At 35.8% G+C, this 23165-nt stretch overlaps 1 protein-coding gene across 1 annotated transcript; it reads right to left on the bottom strand.

Annotated features, from left to right (window-relative positions):
- Positions 1-2244: 2244 nt before the first annotated feature.
- On the bottom strand, positions 2245-3183 carry LOC133062857 (olfactory receptor 2L8-like). Its single transcript, XM_061152216.1, has one exon. It carries the CDS (start codon positions 3181-3183, stop codon positions 2245-2247), a length of 939 nt encoding a protein of 312 aa, XP_061008199.1.
- Positions 3184-23165: the final 19982 nt, after the last annotated feature.

The following is a 23165-nucleotide window of genomic DNA, read 5'->3' as shown; positions in this document are numbered from 1 at the left end:
AAAGGTTTTCCTTAACCCAATCTGCCTAGTAATTAATTTACCTAGAAAACAAACAAAACAAATGAAGATCTTCAGTCATAGGAATCCAAGGGACTGGTTGGACTGAAACAGGGGTCAAGGAAGGTGGTGGTGATGAGAACAACTGTAGGTTCAACAACAAGGGTGAAGCAGTTACTGCCTAGGAGACAGAAGGGACTTTGTCTGTTAGGAGCAATTATTTTTCAGTAAATTATTGCAAACTAAGAGTGCACAAATTATCATTCCAATAAAGCATATCAAGGAATTATCAGCATTCATCAAAGAGTAAAGAATATATGGTCTTAAAAACTATTGAAACATTGAAAAGCAAATATCCATAAACTTAGAAGTAGAAATGGTATTTAAACATTATTTAAAGATATAAAATTAATTATAGTGAAAAATCACTGATGGAAAATAACACTTTTTCCTGTAAGGTTTCAGAAAACAATTATTGACAAAAAATTTTTAATATCAACTTAATTTGTAATTAAAGCTATAGTGATAAAATGTGTGATTTGGCATTTGAAACACAAAGCCACTTCTAGTTTCTTATACAAAGTTCACAAATTACCATAGATTTGACAGAAATCAATAAAGAACCCTTGATTAATTTATATTTACGTTAAACTTAGATTTACATTAAATTGACTCGGAATTGATGGGTTGAAAATGCTTCTTGAGATTAATCTTTCTATAAAAAAAAATTCCTCTTGAGAGTTATCAAATCTTTCCATCCAAAAATATATATTTTGATTTAATTTATTAAATTTAGCTCAACGTTTTCACAAACTATTAACATTCCTAATAGCTCTGGTAACATGAGCAGAGTGATTCTTTTAAAACAACAAAAGAAAGAAAATAATAAAAATGTAATCACAAGTGACTGAAATCACTTTCAGTTATGTAGATAGATAATAAAGTTTCTAAATTACAAATTCAGATGAAAATTCAGGAAAAAGTGAACCCCCAAACCTTATAATCAATAAATATATCACATAAATAAATATCTATGTCATTAGATAAAAAATTCTGACACAAATATGTTGCTTACGATTTTTATTGTGTTTTATAACTAATGAAATAAATTTGAGGAAAAAACTATATTTGAGCAGCAATAATGCATCATTTTTTGCTGTTTGAAACAAGAGGCCACATATTTTCACTTTGTACTGTGCCATACAGATTATGTAAAATATGAACCTACCCTCTCCTGCCACATCTTAGAGGTAAAGAGCATTTTTGTACTGATCCTTGATAACAATTTACCCTGGAAGTTCACTTGAGCTGATGGAGTTTTATTTAATGTAGTGGGAAATCTGTTTAGGAAAGTAACCTAATCATAATATGAATGGCTAAATTTGATTCGTGAAAGTTAACTTTCTCCAACCTGGTTTGACAGAATTATGTGACATAGTGAGTGGAGAATAAAATCTCGTTTGAGAAACATTATCTAATATAAGAACAGTAGGAGCAACTTAGGAGGTAAACTGAGTATATTCCAAGTGTGGGGATGCTTGCAAGAAGGACCTTGCTATTTCCAAGTTCCACTAATTAGACTAAATCATTGAAAACATCAATCCTATAATTAACTTCAGTTTCCTCAATCTCTGTTGGTGTATCCTCGTCCTTATTGTTGATCCCCAGATATGCTGGATATTAAACTCACCACCCTAAAAGAAATAGAAACTTGTCATTTTCCACTTAGAGTGATGCAAAGACTTGAGAATCCCTGTTGAAATCTCAGCTAAATCTCAGAAACAAAGTTTCCTCATATTGAAGGAAAAAAATAACTGTTACTGGTAATTACAGGAATACCGTGAAAAGAACAAAAGGTCTTTTAATTTGATCAATACGTCCAGAAAACATGTTTTAAAAATTTAGGAAAATAAATGGTAAATAGAAGTATCTCTGTTGAATAATAACTTCAGTTAATTAAAATCATTTCCATTTTCATTACTTCATTACAAAGAAAAATTTTAATTGAAAACATACGAGGGAAGAAAACCATTTGAAACTGATGGGAAACAACAACATGGAGAATATAAAGATTAAGTCTTGATATTCTATATATGCAAGATAATTTTTTTGAAACATGATTGACTTTCTTCACCTCTATATTAATTTTACACTTGGCATTTAATTGAAAAATTCCCTTTTAAGTTATTGAATTCTGATGATAAATGGATTTATATCCAAGTACTAACATTCATGCCAAAACTTTGTCTATGTTTTTACAGAGCAGATTCTCTGAATTGCTCTTCTCAGCGCTCCCATAACCTCCTTGTTTTTCAGGCTATAGATAACAGGATTGAGCACTGGGGTTAGGATGGTGTAGAAGACAGCCAGAGCCTTGTCCTCTGTTGGAGATCTGAGATATCTTGGGCGTAGATAAGTGTAAACAAAGGGAGCATAGTAGAAAGTCACCACTGTGAGGTGGGTGCTGCAGGTTGAATAGGCCTTCTTCTTCCCTTCTGCTGAGTTCATGTGATGGACCGCAAAGAGGACACGGCCATAGGAACATACAATACCAATGAAAGGGCACAAAAGGAAGAGGATGGTACTCACAAACACCGTGTACTCATAGATCCAAGTGTCCATGCAAGCCAGAGTCAACATGGCTGGGACATCACAGAAGAAATGATTGATGGCCCTGGATCTGCAATAAGGGATATGGAGGGCATATGTGGTGTGGGCACAGGAATTGATAGATCCCATTACCCAAGATCCTATTATCATCAACACACACACTCGCCTGCTGATTTTGATGGGATAGTGAAGAGGAAAGCAAATGGCCACATACCGATCATAAGCCATAGAGGCCAAAAGCAATGCTTCTGCACCTGCTAAAGTCAAGAAAAAGAAGCTCTGTACCCCACATCCAATGAATGAGATTGATTTATTTCCAAACAGATAATTGTAAGCCATTTTGGGGACAATGGTTGAGATGTAATTTAGGTCAATTAAGGATAGTTGACTAAGTAAAAAATACATGGGTTTGTGAAGATGGACATCCAGAAAGATAAGAAGGATCATGGAAAGATTGCCAAATAAAGCCAATAGGAAAATGAGAACAATGAGAATAAAAAGAAACAGGCCAAATCTTGATGAGGGAAACAATCCCAATAAGACAAAATCAGTTGATGTTTGATTACGGTTTTCCATGAGTCATTCATATAATTTTTCCTAAGGGCAGACAGAAGAATAAGCTAAGTTTGAAACAAAAAGGTATTTTTAATTTATTATTTTAATAAAAACATATTATTTAACATTTTTTACCTCTTAAATTAAGAACTGAACTTATCAATTTTAGAAAAAAAATAGTCTTATTTTTGAGCCAAAGATTAAAATATAAAGATACAAACATTTTTGAACAAAATGTTTTCCAATAAATTTTTATTGTTAGAAAACCATTTAATTATGAGATCATTAGAATACACATGTTGTAGTGCCCTATCCATTCTCAAGTAACAACAATCTCAGATTCTATATTCAGAATATATTCATAGGAAATCAATGTAAATTCACACATTATATAATATTATTAGTGATAACTGTTTACTATTATCAAGATATGATTTCCCTTTCATAGTTCATTTCTAAGTCTTACCTCTAAAACCAGCAACATATCAAATATGCTGAGGAGCATATATATATATATATATATATATATATATATATATATATATTAGTTCTCTTCAAATAGAAGTGTCAAACCAAGGTTCTTAGAAGGCAAACATTATTTTGATCTATCTTTTGTAAAATCTAAAATGAACCTTATTGTCAGGTATAATTTACAAGGAGTCACTCTGTTCTGCCTTTGCAGTGAGTTCCTCAATGCTGTGATTAAAGTAAGCCTTTACCTGAATATGTACACATTGCACTCCTTGTATATTTGTTAAATCTATGCAAGCACTTTTAAAAAGCATGTGTAATATCTCTCTGCTTCCCTGATATTTATATGATAAGTATTTGTTAATATCTGTTACAGTCTGAATGAGGTTTTTTTTTTTTTCATAGAAATATAAAAACATATCCTAAAATTCTTTTGAAATCCTAAGGTATTTAATATAACAAAAAGCATCTCATAAAATAATTGGATAACTGCCGCTGCTACGTCGCTTCAGTCGTGTCTGACTCTGTGTGACCCCATAGACAGCAGCCCACCAGGCTCCTCTGTCCCGGGGATTCTCCAGGCAAGAATACTGGAGTGGGTTGCCATTTCCTTCTCCGATGCATGCATGCATGCTAAGTCGCTTCAGTCGTATCTGACTCTGTGCAACCCCATAGACAGCAGCCCACCAGGCTCCTCTGTTCACAGGATTTTCTAGGCAAGAGTACTGGGGTGGGTTACCATTTCCCTCTCCGATTTGAATAACTAGCTGTTTCTTATTTAAATTTTGCTATAAAACTATGATGATTTTAAGATAGTAGTACTGACATGAAGATAGACATAAACCAACAAAATAAAAGAGAACCATAAAAATGCATAAATTTGAGAAGAGATTTTTCATAAGTGTCTGAAAGCCATTCACTAGAGATCTTTTCACCAAAAGTTGCTTGGAAAACTGGATTTACTGGTCCAGTTGATAAAATTTGGGTGATTGCCTTAAATCATATATGAAAATTAACTAAAATCAAAGAACTAAATATAGAGCTAATGACAGAGAAACTTTAAAGACATTGAATTTAACTGTGCTTTCTTGGATATGAAAAGCATATGTGACCAAAAGCATATATATATTGATATATTGGACTTTATTAAAATTAAAAACTCCTGTTCATGGAAGACATTTGTCTGGAGAGTGAATAAGCAAGTCACAAAATGGAAAGTTATTTGCAAAATATATATCAGATGATGGATTTATATAGGGAATAGATAGAGAACTGCACAACTCAGTAACAACCAATAAACTAATTTAAAATAGGGAAAACTCTTGAATAAACATTTCTGCAAAGAAGATATTCAAATGGCCAATAAACACAAGAAAAGATGTTCCACATCACTAATTATTAGGAAAATTCAAATCAATACTATAATGAGATAGCACATCTCATAAAAGTGAGATGTGCTATCTTCTTTTTTATTTTTAAAATATTATCTTTTAAGAATCTTCTACTTTTTAAAAGGGAAAGTGTTGACAAACATGTGAGAAAAACTAGAACTGTGTAAATGTAATGCTGGTGGGAGTGCAAAATGGTATAACCATTTAGGAAAATGTTATGGCAATATCTAAAAAAGTAACAGAATCACCATATGATTCAACAGCTGCCCTTCTGAATATATGTCCAAAATAACTGAAAGCGGAGTCTCTAAGAGCTATGTTTATACCTATGTTCCTAGAAGCCTTCTTCACCATGACTGAAAAGTTGAAACAATACTAAAAAATTGGTTGATGGGTTAATAGATAATCAGAACATATATAATTCAATCTTAAAAAAGAAGAAAATTCTACTCCATGCTACAACATGGAAGAAGCTTGGAGATTCTATGCTAAATAAAGTACGTCAGGCATGAAAAACCAGATGCATGATTCCACATATATTAGTTATCCAGGGTAGTCAAATTCATAGAGATGAAAATGGAATGGTAGTTGTTAAGGACTGTGATGTGTGAGAAATGGAGAGTTAGCGTTTGATGAATACACAGTCTCAGTTGAACAATATAACAATATTCTGGGGTGATGTTGGTAATGACTGTACAAACTGTCAATATACTTAATGTCAACAATAATTACACTTAAAATGGGTAAAATGGTACCTTTTATAGCATATAAATTTGCCCCAATAAAGAAGCAAAAAATATAGCATAAATGTAACTGCAATTATTTCATATTTCTATTCCAAATATATTGTGCAAACCTATGGAAAGATCTTTAACATTTACAGAGGAATGGATCTTCAGTAATATGTGGTCTATTAAAACTTTCCATGGAAAAATTCTTTTTATATATATCGTTTGGATTCAAAATTAAATAGGATATTAGATTGCACCATAGTATGCAATTTATATTGGTCATTTAATTATTGATAGATTAAAAACTTAGTATTTGAAAATATAAAAGAAATTATTGTGATTCTTATCATATGTCTTTTATATAGGGATATCTATTAAAAAAGTGTCTTTTGGGTAATTTCATCACACTCTAAACATGAAAAAATGAGCAACAAATGGAAATAATTGATAGTGCATCATATCTTGAGATTTGAATTCATGTATTCTAACTGACAATGGAGCGTTTTTCTTTGGTTATTCATGGTGCACTGTTCTATACTATAATATTCTCACATGGTATTATATAAAAGACCTCTGTGTCTCAGAGGTAAGCAAAATCAATTGTTGAATATATCAGCCTTGAAAATTACAAAGTCCAATGTAAAGAGGATATTTTTTTTTCTTGAGGTAAAAATAAAACCAAATAACTTATTTTTCTATTTAGTTTTGCTTTTATCTAATGGAAGAACAATAATCTATTTCAATTTATAAAGCATTTTCAATCTCTTTATATTTTAAACTTCTTGAAAAGATTCTAATTACTGCAGATTATGATTGCAGCCATTAAATTAAAAGACACTTACTCCTTGAAGTAAAGTTATGACCAACCTAGATAGCATATTAAAGAGCAGAGACATTACTTTGCCAACAGAGGTCCATCTAGTCAAGGCTATGGTTTTTCCAGTAGTCATATATGGATGTGAGAGTTGGACTGTGAAGAAAGCTGAGTGCAGAAGAATTGATGCTTTTGAACTGTGATGTTGGAGAAGACTCTTGAGAGTCCCTTGGACTGCAAGGAAATCCAACCAGTCCATCCTAAAGGAGATCAGTCCTGGGTGATCATTGGAAGGACTGATGCTGAAGCTGAAGCTCCATTACTTTGGCCACCTCATGTGAAGAGTTGACTCATTTGAAAAGACCCTGATGCTGGGAGGGATTGGGGGCAGGAGGAAAAGGGGACGACAGAGGATGAGATGGCTGGATGGCGTCACCGACTCGATGGACATGAGTTTGAGTAAATTCTGGGAGTTGTTGATGGACAGGGAGGCCTGGCGTGCTGCGATTCATGGGGTCACAAAGAGTCGGACACGACTGAGCGACTGAAATGAACTGAACTGAACTGAACTGAACTGATGCATTAGTATTAATGATGTCAACATAAGAGGAAAGAGCTAGCAGGAAAAAAAAAAAGTCTTATGATGGTTTTCTGCTGGGGAGAAAAAACAAGCCTTTATCTAGAAGAGAAAATGGAGAGACAAACTTTTTTGACTACCTCCATATGTTGTCATGTAAAGTGTGTCAGGATATGTTTTAGAATTAAATTATATTTAATCTTTACCACTCTCTATTGAGTTTGAAATCACAACTGATGTTTTTTAAATAATAAAATTGCGATTCAGAGATTTAAAGTGACCTTATCTTAAAGTACATAATAGTTGGATAGCTAGATTCCAGATTGTTCTATCATGTATCTATCTCCATCTATCTCAAAAATGTACCCTTCATCTATTATATCTTATCTTATAATATTAAATATTTTAAAGTAATGCATCAAAGGTGGGTCACTTTTTACTCTCCAACACAAAAAATAAATAAAATGTGAGAAAGAAAAAAACAGAAATGGTTATTAAAATAAAAAATCTATAGTTTGTAGAAGGACAAGAATGTATGTGAAAATTTTTTTAGAACAAATAATTATTTCAATGTTCACTCATCTTGACATATTCTTCTGTATTCTCATATATACTGACTTAAATGTATTTTCACTTTGCCCAGCAACTACAGATATTATCTTGCAAAAATGATATCCCAAAATCTCTAAATAGAATCCAGTTCACGTCTAGCCTTCATTACAAAATTTCCCCTACCTAGGAGAATTCACTTGCAAAGGATCATCCATATTAACTGCTGTCCATTCAGATTTCAGATTTATGTATTCTGTATGATGATAAAATCGTTCAAATACTTCCCACATGTCAAAATGAATTATGTAAGGCCATCTCTTGGAGTCAATATGCATCAATTTAATTGCAGATATTATTCCTGTGTTTATAGTTAAATATAAAATACTGAAAAACACCTCACTTTAATGATTCTTTAATATATCTATACATATTATAGAACAAATAATTTTTAGATCTATAGTTAAACTATTAAAATGATTTTTAAAAACCTGAATTATAGATATGAAGTGAGTCATTCAAGGCTGTGTAGTGACTTAGTGATCAAATTAGAAAACATGGGAGAGTATCCTATAGATTCTGATAATGCAGAATTTTCCAAGATGCACACTTTTTATATTCTACACTTTCCTCAGTATTTCTCAAACTCCATCTCAAAAATCATTCTTGATTACAAAATAAAGCTGGTATGTGAATTTGCAGAGGAATAGCAAGACTGTAGATTCACCAAAGAAGTCTCCTTGAATTGGCCCTGCTATAGTGTTATAGAAAATCTCAGATTAGACTTGTTAAAATTTCTAAAGCATAAAATTCTCTCCAACAAGTTTTCAGAAAAGTAGATCACTTCATATCTTCCTAGATCCCTAAAATTTCCTGATATGTTGGACTTCTCCGAACTGATTTTCCTTACCCATATTTAGGGTTGAGAAAACAGTAAACCAGGTGACCAGTTCAATTATAATGGGAGTCTTCTAACACATTAGTTTCATGAAGTAAATTCTAGTTTTTAAAGATTGACTAGGTTTGCCTGGTAGGCCAGCTGGTAAAGAATCTGCCTGCAAAGCAGGAGACCCCAGTTCGATTCCTGAGTTGAGACGATCCCCTGGAGAAGGGATAGGCTACCCACTCCAGTATTCTTGGACTTCCCTGGTGGCTCAGACTGTAAAGAATCCATCTGCAATGTGGGAGACCTGGGTTAGATCCCTGGGTTGGGAATATCCCCTGGAGAAGGGAACAGCTGTCCACTCCAGTATTCTTGCCTGGAGAATTCCATGGACAGAGGAGCCTGTCAGTGTTGTAAACATCAGTGTTGTAAAATGACTTACATAGAGTCAGAATCACATTATCCAGAAATGTGTTTTCTAGTATCTAGACAAACATACTAGTCTACAGTATCCATACAGGGAAGCCCATTAGAAACATAATATATCCATTAGAAACACACATAAAGAGATATAAAGGATAGTGATTATTTCTGTGTTATATATGTGTGTGTTTTTTTTTCCTGATATTACTTTTCACAACTGCAAAGTTATTGATGTATACAGGAAGTAAAAAACAAAATGCAAATATTAACAGCACAACATACTTCAATTCACAAGATTTCTGTTTTAAAATAAAAATGGTTAGCTATACCTAAACATAGAGATTTCCCTGGTGGCTCAGATGGTAAAGTGTCTGCCTACAATGCAGGAGACCCAGGTTCAATCCGTGGGTCCAGAAGATTTCCTGGAGAAGGAAATGGCAACCCACTCCAATATTCTTGCCTGGAAAATCCCATGGATGAAGGAACCTGGTGTGCTACAGTCCATGGGGTCGCAAAGAATAGGACACGATGGAGCAACTTCACTAGAACTAGAAATATACCTAAACATATGATTTGTTACCTGAAACATTTCTAGAAGTTATCCCTCAAATTATATGTATATGCATACAAAGTGATAATAGCCATTTTAAACTTCACAATATACTCCATTTAATATTTTTATATTAAATCCATACAAATAATTTCTAGATCTTTATTAGAAAGAGTGGATTCATGGAGGATAAAAGAACAAGTAATGAAGCAACATTAAGATTATCATGAAGATTTGAAGCTATTAAACTGTGGTATTGGAGAAGACTCTTGAGGGTCCCTTAGACAGCAAGGAGATCAAACTAGTCAATCCTAAAGGAAACCAGTCCTACATATTCAGTTGGAAGGACTGATTACTGAAGCCAAAACTCCAATACTTTGGCCACCTGATGCAAAGAACTGACTCACTGGAAGAGACCCTGATACTAGGAATGATTGAAGGTGAGAGGAGAAGGGAATGACAGAGGATGAGATGGTTGGATAGCATCACCAACTCAATGGACATGAGTTTGAGTAAGCTCTAGGATTGGTGATGGACAGGGAAGCCTGGTGTACTGAAGTCCATGGGGTTGCAAAGAGTCCGACATGACTGAGCGACTAAACTGAACTGATTGTGTAACTACTCTTCATTCATTAAAAACAAAAATTATAATAAATTGAAAATAAGAAATAAAGTTTTCCATATTTCTTAGGGCTGACATCCTTAAGTGTTAGATTTATTCTTTAATTATCACTTGAACACATCCAAAGTATTTTCCAAGACCCTCATCTCATTTCTCATCAAGAAAATCACATTTATGAATCAACTCCAAAACCACTTTCTTTTGTCCATTTCACATGCCACAATTACTACTGAACTGTATAGTAAGAAATGGAGCTGTTCCTGGACCTCAAACTTCTCTTAAAATTCTTTGCTTCTAACTATGTCTTACATAGAACACATTAAACATTTCCTAAACTGACTATCTTAAATCCTGAATAATTTCAATATGTATAAAAGCCAAACTTCCAAAAGGGCTAATACAATATTAATAGAATCTGTACCTGTGCCATTACACATGAAAAGTTCTCTACCCCAAAGACTGGGTAACTATGTTGCTTATGAACTTTCTCTACTTTGCTACAGTTTTTCCCTTTTCTAGAGGACATACAACAGACTGTAGTGTACACACAATAATGAATCGTCCCATCTTTAATAAATGTTGTTTATCCTTTAACTTCCTTTTCTCCTATAAATGTCTTTTTTTGATTAGGGTCAAATAAATTCTTCTAATAGTTGAAATGCCATTTTAATGAATGTAACATCTTATTACATACTGCATAATAGAATATCATAATTATATTCAGCAATCTTTCAGGAATTGGTGACTATAGTTAAGGGTAAGGCCATTCACCATAAGTCCAAAACAGTAGTCAAGCAATAGCAACAATTGCCTTTATTACTGATTTTGCTAGGTTTTGCTATCATTTCACAATCATTTTCAATCAGATCAGTTCTTGGAATTGTAGAACATGTTTCAGGTTTAAAAGAGCTTTACATCTTAAAACACATGAATATGTGTTTGAGCAGTTCACTTATTTTTTTTTTTGTTTGTTTTTAAGGATACATGTTCTAGTATATGTATTATTTTAACCAGTTTCAGTCAAATACAGCTTTCTTTTTTGAATTCTCTGGCTAATGAGATATCTGAATGGATTTATAACTTATTATAAATGTAAGTTGCGGAAAGGAATGGCATCCCACTCCAGAATTCTTGCCTGGAAAATCCTATGGAAAGAGGATCATGACAGGCTATAGTCCACGGGATCGCAGAGAGTCAGACATGACTGAGAGACTAACCCACATAAACATAAGTATTTAATTCTGAATAAATCTCTAAGTACTTGCTGAAGAGCTCATCTTACTGTAGAGTGAATAAAAATAAAAATACAATGAGTATTAGTACCTTTAATTACATCTGCATTTTCATTCAATCACTGGCTTGATTAGCTGCCAGAGCTCCAAGGGTCATCATATAAACAAAGTCATTTCCTCAGTAAAATATTTGAAAACTTTCTAAATGAATATATTTATATATACATTAATATTTTATCTCTCTATAGTTGGCATTTTAAACACTTCCATGGAAACTTAGGAGCACCAGTGATTCTAGGACTTTGTTACCTGAAAGTTTATTCTAATACTTTTTTTTTTTTTTTTTTTTGCTATTGACTTAGGAATGTCCATTGAGATTTAGCAATCATAGATTAAGTTACTAATAGCCCAGGTTGGCTAGATGCCAAAGCTGGGAAAGACGTTTTAAGGGTCACTTCAATGGGGAAATAAAAGACTTATTTATTCAGATGATTCCAATATTATTGTGACTCTAAACACTTTGGATCATATACTTTATATATTGCTTTTCAGTAAGTCACATTAATGATATGACTGCAAGTTGTTGTTCAGTCGCCAAGCTACGTCTGACTCTTTGCAACCCCTTGGACTGCAGCATGCCAGGCTCCCTGTCCCTCACCATCTCCCAGGGTTTGCCCAAGTTCATGTCCGTTGACTGAATTGGTGCTGTCATCCAAGCATCTCATGCTTTGTCACTCTCTTTCCTTCTGCCTTCATTCTTTCCCAACATCTCAATCTTTTCTAATGAGTTAGCTGTTCGCGTCAGGTGGCCAAAGTATTGGAGCTTTAGCTTCAGCATCAGTCCTCCCAAAGAGTATTCAGGGTTGATTTGCTTTACGATTGATTGGTTTGATCTCCTTGATTTCCAAGGGACTCTTCAAGAATCTTCTCCAGCACCCCAGTTCAAAAGCATCAATTCTTTCATGCTCTGCCTTCTTAACAAAAGCATGCCAGTCAAACTCTTAAAATATCAAATATATGGGAGTTATCTTTACTTGAAGTAATAAGTATTTTCAGTGGTTTCCATTTGGATAGAAATACATATTCTGGAGAATTCTATGAACAGAGGAGCCTGGCAGGTTACAGTCCATAGGGTCACAAAGAGTCAGACATGACTACATGACTAACACCTTCACTTTTTCACTTAACATATTAAAATATAAAATGATTTTCACTTATTAATCAAATAAAGAAAATGATATTACTGTGATTCAATATTCAGAAAATACAGTAAAGTAATTTTATTGCAGATTATACATTAAATATTATTACATTTATCATAGTTACAATTAATTATACCTTTTACTTATGAATATATAATATTGGAGTTCTTCAATTTTTTAAATATAATTTTCAAAATATTTAAATTTTTATACAATATGTCTCAGTAAAGACATTTTAACATTTAAATTATCTGCAGTTGCTTGCTTCATGGATATGAATGTTTATTTCCCTCTTCACATTTGGGACATTCATGTCATTGTTTTAAATAAGTTTCTTCTCCCCTTTCTTTTTGTCTGCTCCTTGTGGGATAATGTTTATATCGTTTGTTTATAAAACTTCATAAATTATATTAGATTTTTCACTTCTTTATATTCTGTTTTTTTTTTTTTTTTAACCTTCTACCCAGATAAGTTCAAATAATCTTTTTCAGTCTGTCTTTGGCTTGATTACATCCACTGTTCAGCCCTGATTTTTTTTTTTTTTTCTAGTTCAGTCACTACATTCTTCAGTTCTCAAATTTTGGTTTGGTTCTTTCAAATGCATCCATTTTTTGTGTCTTTAACTTCTTATTTAATTCAGATATTGATTCTCTGATATTGTTTAATTGTCTGTGTTCTGTTTAGTTCACTAAACTTCTTTATGATAAATATTCTGAAATTTTTTAGGTAGTTTTAAGCTCTTCAATTCTATTTTGTCACTATTTTGTCATTTGATAGTACCCTGTTCCAAACATGTGAAACTTTTGTTCTTGAATTTTTCTGTTTTCACATTTGAAAAAGTCACAATGTCCAGTCTTATTAGACTAGATTGGAGAGAGACAGCCTTTATTTAGGTCAGGCCAGGACAGATAACAAGGGCGTGATTGCTCATAGGGTCCATGGGTGAGTGGGCTTGATGTTTGTGTCTATATTAAAATTGCATGTTCACTTGACTTTCTTCCCCCCATGAGAGAACTCTAAAGGAGAAATCTCTCTGCCCTGTACTTCATGGTATTAGGGAACAAGTGACTCAGACGAAAACTGTCTTTTCTATCCTCTTCAATGTGTCTTTCCCATTTCTGTGCTCCATCTGAGGGCTATAATCTCTCATCTGGGATCCAGAGCTCTAGTGACATTATGTTTGTGCATGGATAGTTACTTATGTTCATGTTTCCATGAAGGATGAAGTTTATAATCTAATCCACCATCTTTCTGACACAATAACCATGTGTGAACACCATAGCCATGTGTTTAGTCAAAGAAGTACTAACATAGACACACACAGAACATTCTATTCCCCAGCAAGCCCACTGAATAATTTGATTCTAAAATAGTCATTTTAATTCCAAGAGTACAGGGAAAGTGGGGAGTTCTGAGTGTCACTTATCTCCCTTGGAGATGTTACAAAACCAAGCAGAGCATGGAATCATGGATTTCCTTTACCCTAAGATAAGAAAGAAGAGTATGGAAGTTAAATAATATCCTGAGTAGTGTATTTTTTTAAAAAGATTGTAAAAGTTTCTCTGCTCAGTCAAATTATTCATTAAATCACACAATTATAAGGAAATATCACATTTATTTATTTTGAAAAAGAGGTACCATTCTCTGTCCCCAAATAGCAAAATTCAAGTGATAAATATTTTCATAAAAAATTCTTGAAAAAAATAACACGAGCTCATAAAGTAAAATATCCATGAAAAATAAATTATATGATTGATGGATGTCTTCATAGTCTTTCTAAACTGACATACATATGATGAAATATGATTTGCTAATGAATTGATCAAAATGAAAATGAGTTCTTTCTCCACAAATTATTATCCAAATCACACTCAAAATCTCACATATTGGTGAAAACTTTTACAAGCTAATTCTAATAATTATATGGAAATTCAATGGGCTGGAAATAACCAAGACATGCTTTGAAATGTATATATTTGAAGGCAGAACAAATGTTCAATAAATAGAATCTGGGCATATGAAGGAGAAAAGAACAAACCAGTGATGGTTAACAGTGTGTATATATATATATATAATATAAAATTATATAATTTTACCACCTGTACTTATTTATTCAAGCAACTGTAGGCATTGCTTACATTTTAGAGATATAATAAGTTTTATAGTTTTAAATGACAAAAAAAGAATGTAAATTTTCTTCTAGTAGTTTTGGGGAATATTTATTATTGGAAGTTGATAGTAATTACTGTTTTAAAATGTTCTGTGTATTAGTGATGAAATGGCATGGGATCTTCCACTCATCCATTTTATTGTCAATAACCACAACATGCTTCCCTTTACTCTCCTCTTTTTTCCAGGAATTTTACCTCTCAGTGGACTAATCGGCATTGTGACAAGTGCTTGAATCTTACTCCGTCACAGCTTGAGCCCTCCTAGCTTGGTAAAATGGCATGCTAAGGTCTCTAAATTTTTGTGCTGCTCTCCTATCTTCATAGTTTGTCAGCTGCAAAGCTATCAGTGGTGATGTGATTTAGTCACTAAGTCATGTCTGACTCTTGCCACCCCATGGACTGTAACCCACTAGGTTCTTCTGTCCATGGGGTTCCTCAGGCAAGCACACTGGAATGAGTTGCCATTTCCTTCTCCAGGTGACCTTCTTGACACAGGGATTGAGCCCAGGTCTCCTGGATTGCAGGTGGATTCTTTACTGATTGAGCGACAAAGGAAGTCCAGAGCTATCAGAGAAGTGGACAACTGCACATCCTTCTCTGAACTCAGTTCTTCTTTTAACATTCTAACTCAACCTTCAGGCTCTAATTGGGTCTCAGCAGTCAGCCAAACTGCCCAAACTAGGGACTAGAACACTCTGGCACTTGTTAGTTTTTCTTTTCTTATAGTTTGTTACATGAACAAAAACCAGTAGGAAAAGAAAGTCTGGCATAAGGGAGCAACCCCATTACTCACCCAGGCTTCCAAAAAAATCTGACATATGAGCTATTCTTCACCACACAGAAGTTGTTGGTCAACTTGAAATTTCCATCATGGATACTTTTCTTTCCAAGATTCATTAATGTGATCTCCCAGCTACCTCATTAATTGTTGGTTCATAATTTTCCTCTGTATATTCAGGGCAAGGAGAGGTTAACAAAAGAGAATGACCCCTTAGAGGGAGAGAGCAAATTAGCCAAGATGGCACATTCAAGCTCTCTTACCCCACGTTTTATAAATAATGACTATGTAACAGCTGAGATCGCTTATAGCACTGTGCATGCATGTCATGAGGTACTCACTTTGCCATGGGTTGTTTGCTGTAGGGATATACAAACTCCACCTAGAAGCAGCAGGGTTACTGCTGCATCACAGCTGTGTCCATGGGGTCAGCTACGAGAGGAAAGAATATAGAGTGTCTACTGCTATGGCTGCTGCATCAGCTAGGAGAGAGCAGATGTGCTTGCAGTTCATATGGCTCCTCAGTCTTCTTCCAGCATTTTAGCTTGTACCTTGCCTACCATGGGTTCAATGAACAGTGCATACAGTGAGATACAGCTAGACAGTTGGCATCATGAACAGGATCAGCAATACTTCCCTCCAGATTGGTTGGTGATCATCTTGACAATCTTGTCTCAGGAAGATTTACCTTGTCTGATAACAATTATGTTCCATCAAAACCTCCTTGGTCTCAGAGTTTATGTATCCTGCTTTTCAAATATCATTTGAGTTTATTATCAAAAGCCTCACCTATAGAATAATGGTTTACTTACTATTAAACTCTCAGCTTTTCTAATGTGTTTGCCTCTGGTCAGTTTTGAGCCACCAGCCACATGCTGACTTTCTTTCAGGCAGTGTTTTGGCCTGAATCTATGGAGTCTATGGTTAGGTTAATGGAGACCTCCAAGAGGATTTATGCCAAAGGGGAACTTGCCAGACAGTTGTTTCCAGTCCCCAAACCCCATCCCTGTTGTAAGCCCCTGCTGACCCATGCCTCCACAGGAGACCCTCCAACTCTAGCAGGTAGTTTTAGTTGAGTTTCCTGTGGAATCACTGCTCCTTTCTTCTGAGTCTTTGTGCACACAAGGTTTTGTTTGTGCCCTCGAAGACTGGAGTCTGTTTCCTGCAGCCCTGTCGAAGACACAGAGACCCCACAGAGACTGAGACAGAACTGTGTTTGAGTGTTTCCTGTGGAAGTACGGGTCAGCAGTGGACTGCCACAGAAGTAGGCACTCTGGGTGCAGCAGACTTGGGTATGGCATAAGCTCTCTTGGAAGAGGTTGCCAATAACCCCACCATTGAGCTGCCAGAACTTATATAGGACTGGAGAAATAGACTCTTGAAGGGGACAGACAGAACCTTGTGTGCACCAGGACCCAGGAGAAAGGAGCAGTGACCCCACAAGAGACTGACCAGACTTGCCGGTGATTGTCCAGGAGTCCCTGGCAGAGAAGTAGGTCAGCGGTGGTCTGCTGCAGGGTCGGGGGCACTGAGTGTAGCAGTGCATGCATGGGACCTTTTGAAGGAGGTCCCATTATCCTTAACCATTATCTTCATTACCTCTACCACAGTTTGCCCACAGGTAAATAAAAGGGAGGAAACACAGTTCCACCCATTAACAGAGAATTGGATTAAAGATTTACTGAGCATGGCCCAATCCATCAGAACAAGACCCAGTTTCCCCCTCAGTCTGTCTTTCCAATCAGGAAGCTTCCATAAGCCTCTTACCATTCTCCATCAGAGGGCAGAAAGACTGAAAACCACAATCACAAAAAACTAACCAATCTAATCTCATGGACCACCGCCATGTCTAACTCAAAGAAACTATGAGCAATGCCGTGTAGGGCTACCCAAGACAGACGAGTCATGGTGGAGAGTTCCGACAAAATGTGGCCCACTGAAGAAGGGAATGGCAAACCACTTCAGTATTCTTGCCTTAAGAATCCCATGAACAGTATGAAAAGGCAAAAAAAGATAAGACACAGAAAGATGAACTCCCCAGGTCTGTAGGTGCCCAATATGCTACTGGAGATCAGTGAAGAAATAACTCCAGAAAGAATGAAGATACAGAGCCAAAGCAAAAAGGACTCTCAGTCGTGGATGTGACTGGTGACAGAAGTAGTGTCCAATGCTGTAAAGAACAATATTGCATAGGAAACTGGAATGTTAGGTCCATGAATCAAGGCAAATTGGAAGTGATCAAACAGAAGATGGCAAGAGTGAACGTCAACATTTTAGGAATCAGTGAACTAAAATGGACTGGAATGGGTGAATTTAACTAGATGACTCAGATATCTACTACTGTGGGCAAGAATACCTTAGAAGAAATGGAGTAGCCATCATAGTCAACAAGAGTTCAAAATGCAGTACTTGGATGCAATCTCAAAAATAACAGAATGATCTCTATTCGTTTCCAAGGCAAACCAATCAATATCACAGTAATCCAAGTCTATGACGTGACCAGTAATGCTAAAGAAGTTAAGCTGAATGGTTCTAAGAATACCAACAAGACCTTCTAGAACTAACACCCCCAAAAGATGTCCTCTTCATTATAGGGGACTGGAATGCAAAAGCAGGAAGTCAAGAAATACCTGGAGTAACAGACAAATTTGACCTTGGAGTACAGAATGAAGCAGGGCAAAGGCAAATAGTGTTTTGCCAAGAGAACGCACTGGTCATAGCAAGCAACCTCTTCCAACAACACAAGAGATGACTGTAGGCATGGACATCACCAGATGGTCAATACTGAAATCATATTGATTATATTCTTTGCAGCCAAAGATGGAGACGCTCTATACAATCAGTAAAAAGAAGACTGGGAGCTGGCTGTGGCTCAGATCATGAACTGTTTATTGCCAAATTCAGACTTAAAATGAAGAAAGTAGGGAAAACCACTAGACCATTCATGTATGACATAAATCAAATCCCTTACCATTATACAGTGGAAGTGAGAAATAGAGTCAAGGGATTAGATCTGATAGGCAGAGTGCCTGAAGAACTATGGACAGAGGTTCATGACATCGTACAAGAGGAAGGGATCAAGATTATCCCCAAGAAAAATAAATGCAAAAAGGCAAAATGGCTGACTGAGGAGGCCTTACAAATAGCTATGAAAAGAAGAGAACCAAAAGTCAAAGGAGAAAAGGAAAGACATACCCACTTGAATGCAGAGTTCCAAAGAATAGCAAGGAGGGATAAGAAAGCTTTCCTCAGTGATCAATGCAAAGAAATAGAGGAAAACAGTAGAATGGGAAAGACTAGAGATGTCTTCAAGAAAATTACAGATACCAAGGGAACATTCATGCAAAGATGGGCTCAATAAAGGACAGAAATGGTATGGACCTAACAAAAGCAGAAGATATTGAAAAGAGGTGGCAAGAATACACAGAACTATACAAAAAAGTTCTTCATGACCCAGATAACCATGACGGTGGGATCACTCACCTAGAGCCAGACATTCTGGAGTGTGAAGTCAAGTGGGACTTAGGAAGCATCGCTACGAACAAAGCTAGTGGAGGTGATGGAATTCCAGTTGAGCTATTTCAAATCCTAAAAGATGATGCTGTGAAAGTGCTGCACTCAATATGCCAGCAAGTTTGGAAAACTCAGCAGTGGCCACAGGACTGGAAAAGGTCAGTTTTCATTCCAATCCCAAGAAAGGCAACGCCAAAGAATGCTCAAACTACCACACAATTGCACTCATCTCACATGCTAGTAAATATTCAATATTCTCCAAGCCAAACTTCAACAGTACCATGAACTTCCAGATGTTCAAGCTGGATTGAGAAAAAGCAGACAAACTAGAGATCAAATTGCCAACATCTGTTGGATCACCAAAAAAACAAGAAAGTTCCTGAAAAAGATCTACTGGGAAGACCCAGAGGGATCGGACGGGGAGGGAGGCAGGAGGGGGGATCGGGATGGGGAACACATGTAAATCCATGGCTGATTCATGTCAATGTATGGCAAAAACCACTACAATATTGTAAAGTAATTAGCCTCCAACTAATAAAAACAAACAAACAAACAAACAAAAGATCTACTTCTGCTTTATTGACTATGCCAAAGCCTTTGCCAGTGTGGATCACAACAAACTGCAGAAAATTTTGAAAGGGATGGGAATACCAGGCCACATGACCTGCCTCTTGAGAAATCTGTATGTAGGTTAGGAAGCAACAGTTAGAAATGGACATGGAACAACACACTGGTTCCAAAAAGGGAAAGGAGTATGTCAAGGCTGTATATAGTCACCCTGCTTATTTAACTTATATGCAGAGTACATCATGAGAAATGCTGGGCTGGATGAAGCACAAGCTGGAATCAAGAGGGCCAGCACAAATATCAAAACCTCAGATATGCAGATTGCACCACTGTTATGGCAGAAAGTGGCGGAGAACTAAAGAGCCTCTTGATGAGAGTGAAAGAGGACAGTGAAAATTTTGGCTTAAAACTCAACATTCAGAAAACTAACATCATGGCATCTAGTCCCATCACTTCAATGCAAATAGATGGGGAAACTGGAAATAGTAATAGACTTTATTTATTTCTGCTTCAAAATCACAGCAGATGGTGACTGCAGCCATGAAATTAAAAGATGCTTGCTGCTTGGAAGAAATGTTATGATTAACCTAGACATCATAATAGAAAGGAGAGACATTATTTCACCAATAAAGGTCCATGTAGTCAAAGCTATGAATTTTCTAGTAGTCTTGTATGGATGTGAGAGTTGCACTATAAAGAATGCTGAGCACCAAAGAATTGATGCTTTTGAACTGTGGTGTTGGAGAAGACTCTTGAGAGTCCCTTGGACTGCCAGGAGTTCCAATCAGCCCATCCTATAGGAAGTCAGTCCTGAATGTTCATTGGAAGGACTGATGTTGAAGCTGAAACTCCAATACTTTGGCCATCTGATGCAAAAAGCTGACTCATTTGAAAAGACCCTGATGCTGGGAAAGATTGAAGGTGGGAGAAGGGTCAATAGAGAATGAGATGGTTAGATGGCATCACTGACTCAATGGACATGAGTCTGAGTAAACCCCTGGAGTTGCTGATGGACAGGGAGGCCTGGCATGCTGCAGTCGATGGAGTCTCAAAGAGTCAGATAGATCTGAATGACTGAATTGACTGATTGATCTGTGGAAGTCTTGTAATCTAATCCCTCTGGCTTTCAAGGTCAGATTCCCTGGGAATTCCCAGCCCCTTTGTCAGGTCTCAAGACTGGGAAGCCTGATTTGGGTTTTAGAAGGTTCACAATAGTGGGAGAACTTCTTTGGCATTATTGTTCTCCAGTTTGTGAGTCACCCACCTGGCAGGGGGATTTGATTCTATCATGGTTCTGCCCCACCTACCATCTCACTGTGGCTTCTTCTTTGCCTTTGGACATTGTGTATCTTTTTTTTTCTGTTTGTATGTTTTTTGGTAGGTTTCATAATCCTCTTGTTGATGGTTGTTCATCAGCTAGTTGTGATTTTGGTGCTCGTGTCACAGAAGATGAGTGCATGTCTTACTCCACCTTCTTGAACCAGAAACTATCCTCATTTTTTAAACTAAAAATAATCACAGTAAAACAAATCTGTTGTTATTTATTTTGGCCTTATTATTTACATCAAGAGTGCATCAAGAGTACTGATTATCCATATAATTTATTTTTAAAATTACTTTGCTATAATCCTGTAATCATAGTACTAGTCTGATTATTTCAAAGGCCTTTATTGGCTACATAAAGTCAATGTTAGTTTCTTAAAATACTTTCTTGAAGATGCCTGATCATATCTGAGTCTATACATATGACATTCCAGTCAAAACTTTGATGGTATAGCCAAAGGTTCCAGTTGTTTCCTGTTAGAAAGAGAACTGGCCACTTCCTAGGTGGTGCTAGAGGTAAAGGAACCTGCCTGCCAATGGAGGAGTCATTAAAGATGCGGGTTTCATCGCTGGGTTAGGAAGATCCCCTGGAGGAGGGCATGGCAATCTACTCCAGTATTCTTGCCTGTAGAATGCCATGGACAGAGGAGCCTGGCGGAATATAGTCCATAGTGTCACAGAAAGTCAGACATGACTGAAGCCACTTAGCACTCATGTATGCACAGAAAGAGAACAGATTGTTATTGAACTTATGCAAATAACTAATTATATTTGCATGAAACTGATACTCAAGAATTTCCAAATTCCTGAGAGATCATTTAGGTAGAAAAAATATCTTTGTTTAGGAAAATATACTGTACCAAATTTTAGTAAGTCACAGATAGCTTCAGTGAAAAGGTTTTCTAAACTTTAAAAAACAAATCTTTAAGGAACCAGCAATGTCTTTGAATAAAACAGTATAAAAAATTTCAATTGTCCCCCCAGTTCATTCAATCCCATGCAATGAATAATTTTTCTGTTTGAATCCAGTTTTACCATTTTTTTTTTTCATGAATCTCTTTAAGGACAGAGCAGTTTTGCAGGAAAACTTTTTCAAAACCACCCAAGTAAAACAATAACTCCCTGTAAATGACAAGTACTTAAAACACCTGACCATTCTTCCCATGTAAATATACCTAATAAGTTTAATATTTCTAGGTGAGAGAAAAAATATTTTGAGATTTTACAGAGGTCTTATGGAAAATCTCAAAGTTAATTTGAGATCAAAACATATTTATTTAGTATTTGATATTGGGAATTTTACAGAAAATATTAACAATTTTAAAATACTTGTTCAAATATAGGTCACTATAAAAATTCTTAGGTATCAATTTAACCATATGACAAAGACATTTGCAGGCAAATGCAGAACGTTAAATATTTGTTTAAAAAATTTAACTCTTCTTTGCAGATGTCTCAGTTTTCTTAAGGAATCAAAGATGATGAAAACAACACAGGAAATTGATTTCATGTAATTTCAAACCTTAAATTTTTAAGCAGATTGCTTAAAACATAGAAAAAACCTTTGCGATTTCTTATTAAGGAAAGACAAACAATTAATGAAAATGGTGTATCAGGGCCAACAATAGATCCATATTTCCTGATTCCTTCTATTACTCACTGCTTGAAATGAGTAAGTCTGGAATGGAAGTAGATGCTGAATGTTGAGCATCTCTGCTCAATTCCACACTTCCTTGAACTATAGCCAATGATCAGTCAGTCAGTTCAGTCGCTCAGTTGTGTCCGACTCTTTGAGATCCCATGGACTGCAGCACGCTAGGCTTCCCTGTCCATCACCAATTCCTAGTCTTTACCCAAACTCATGTCCATTGAGTCAGTGATGCCATCCAACCATCTCATCCTTTATTGTCCCCTTCTCCCGCCTTCAATCTTCCCCAACATCAGGGTCTTTACCAATGAGTCAGCTCTTTGCATCAGGTGGCCAAAGTATTGGAATTTCAGCTTCAATGTCGTTTCAATGAACATCCAGGACTGATCTCGTTTAGGATGGACTGGTTGGATTTCCTTGCAGTCTAAGGGACTCTCAAGCATCTTCCCCAACACCACAATTCAAAAACATCAATTCTTCTGTGCTCAGCTTTCTAACAACTGACAAAAACAGCAGATATTCCCATCATTTTCCTCATTTTGTGTGAAGTCATTCCCT

Source organism: Dama dama, chromosome 9, assembly GCF_033118175.1.
Source record: "Dama dama isolate Ldn47 chromosome 9, ASM3311817v1, whole genome shotgun sequence".
In the NCBI taxonomy this organism is placed as follows: Eukaryota; Metazoa; Chordata; class Mammalia; order Artiodactyla; family Cervidae; genus Dama; species Dama dama.
This window is presented reverse-complemented; position numbering and strand designations above follow the sequence as displayed.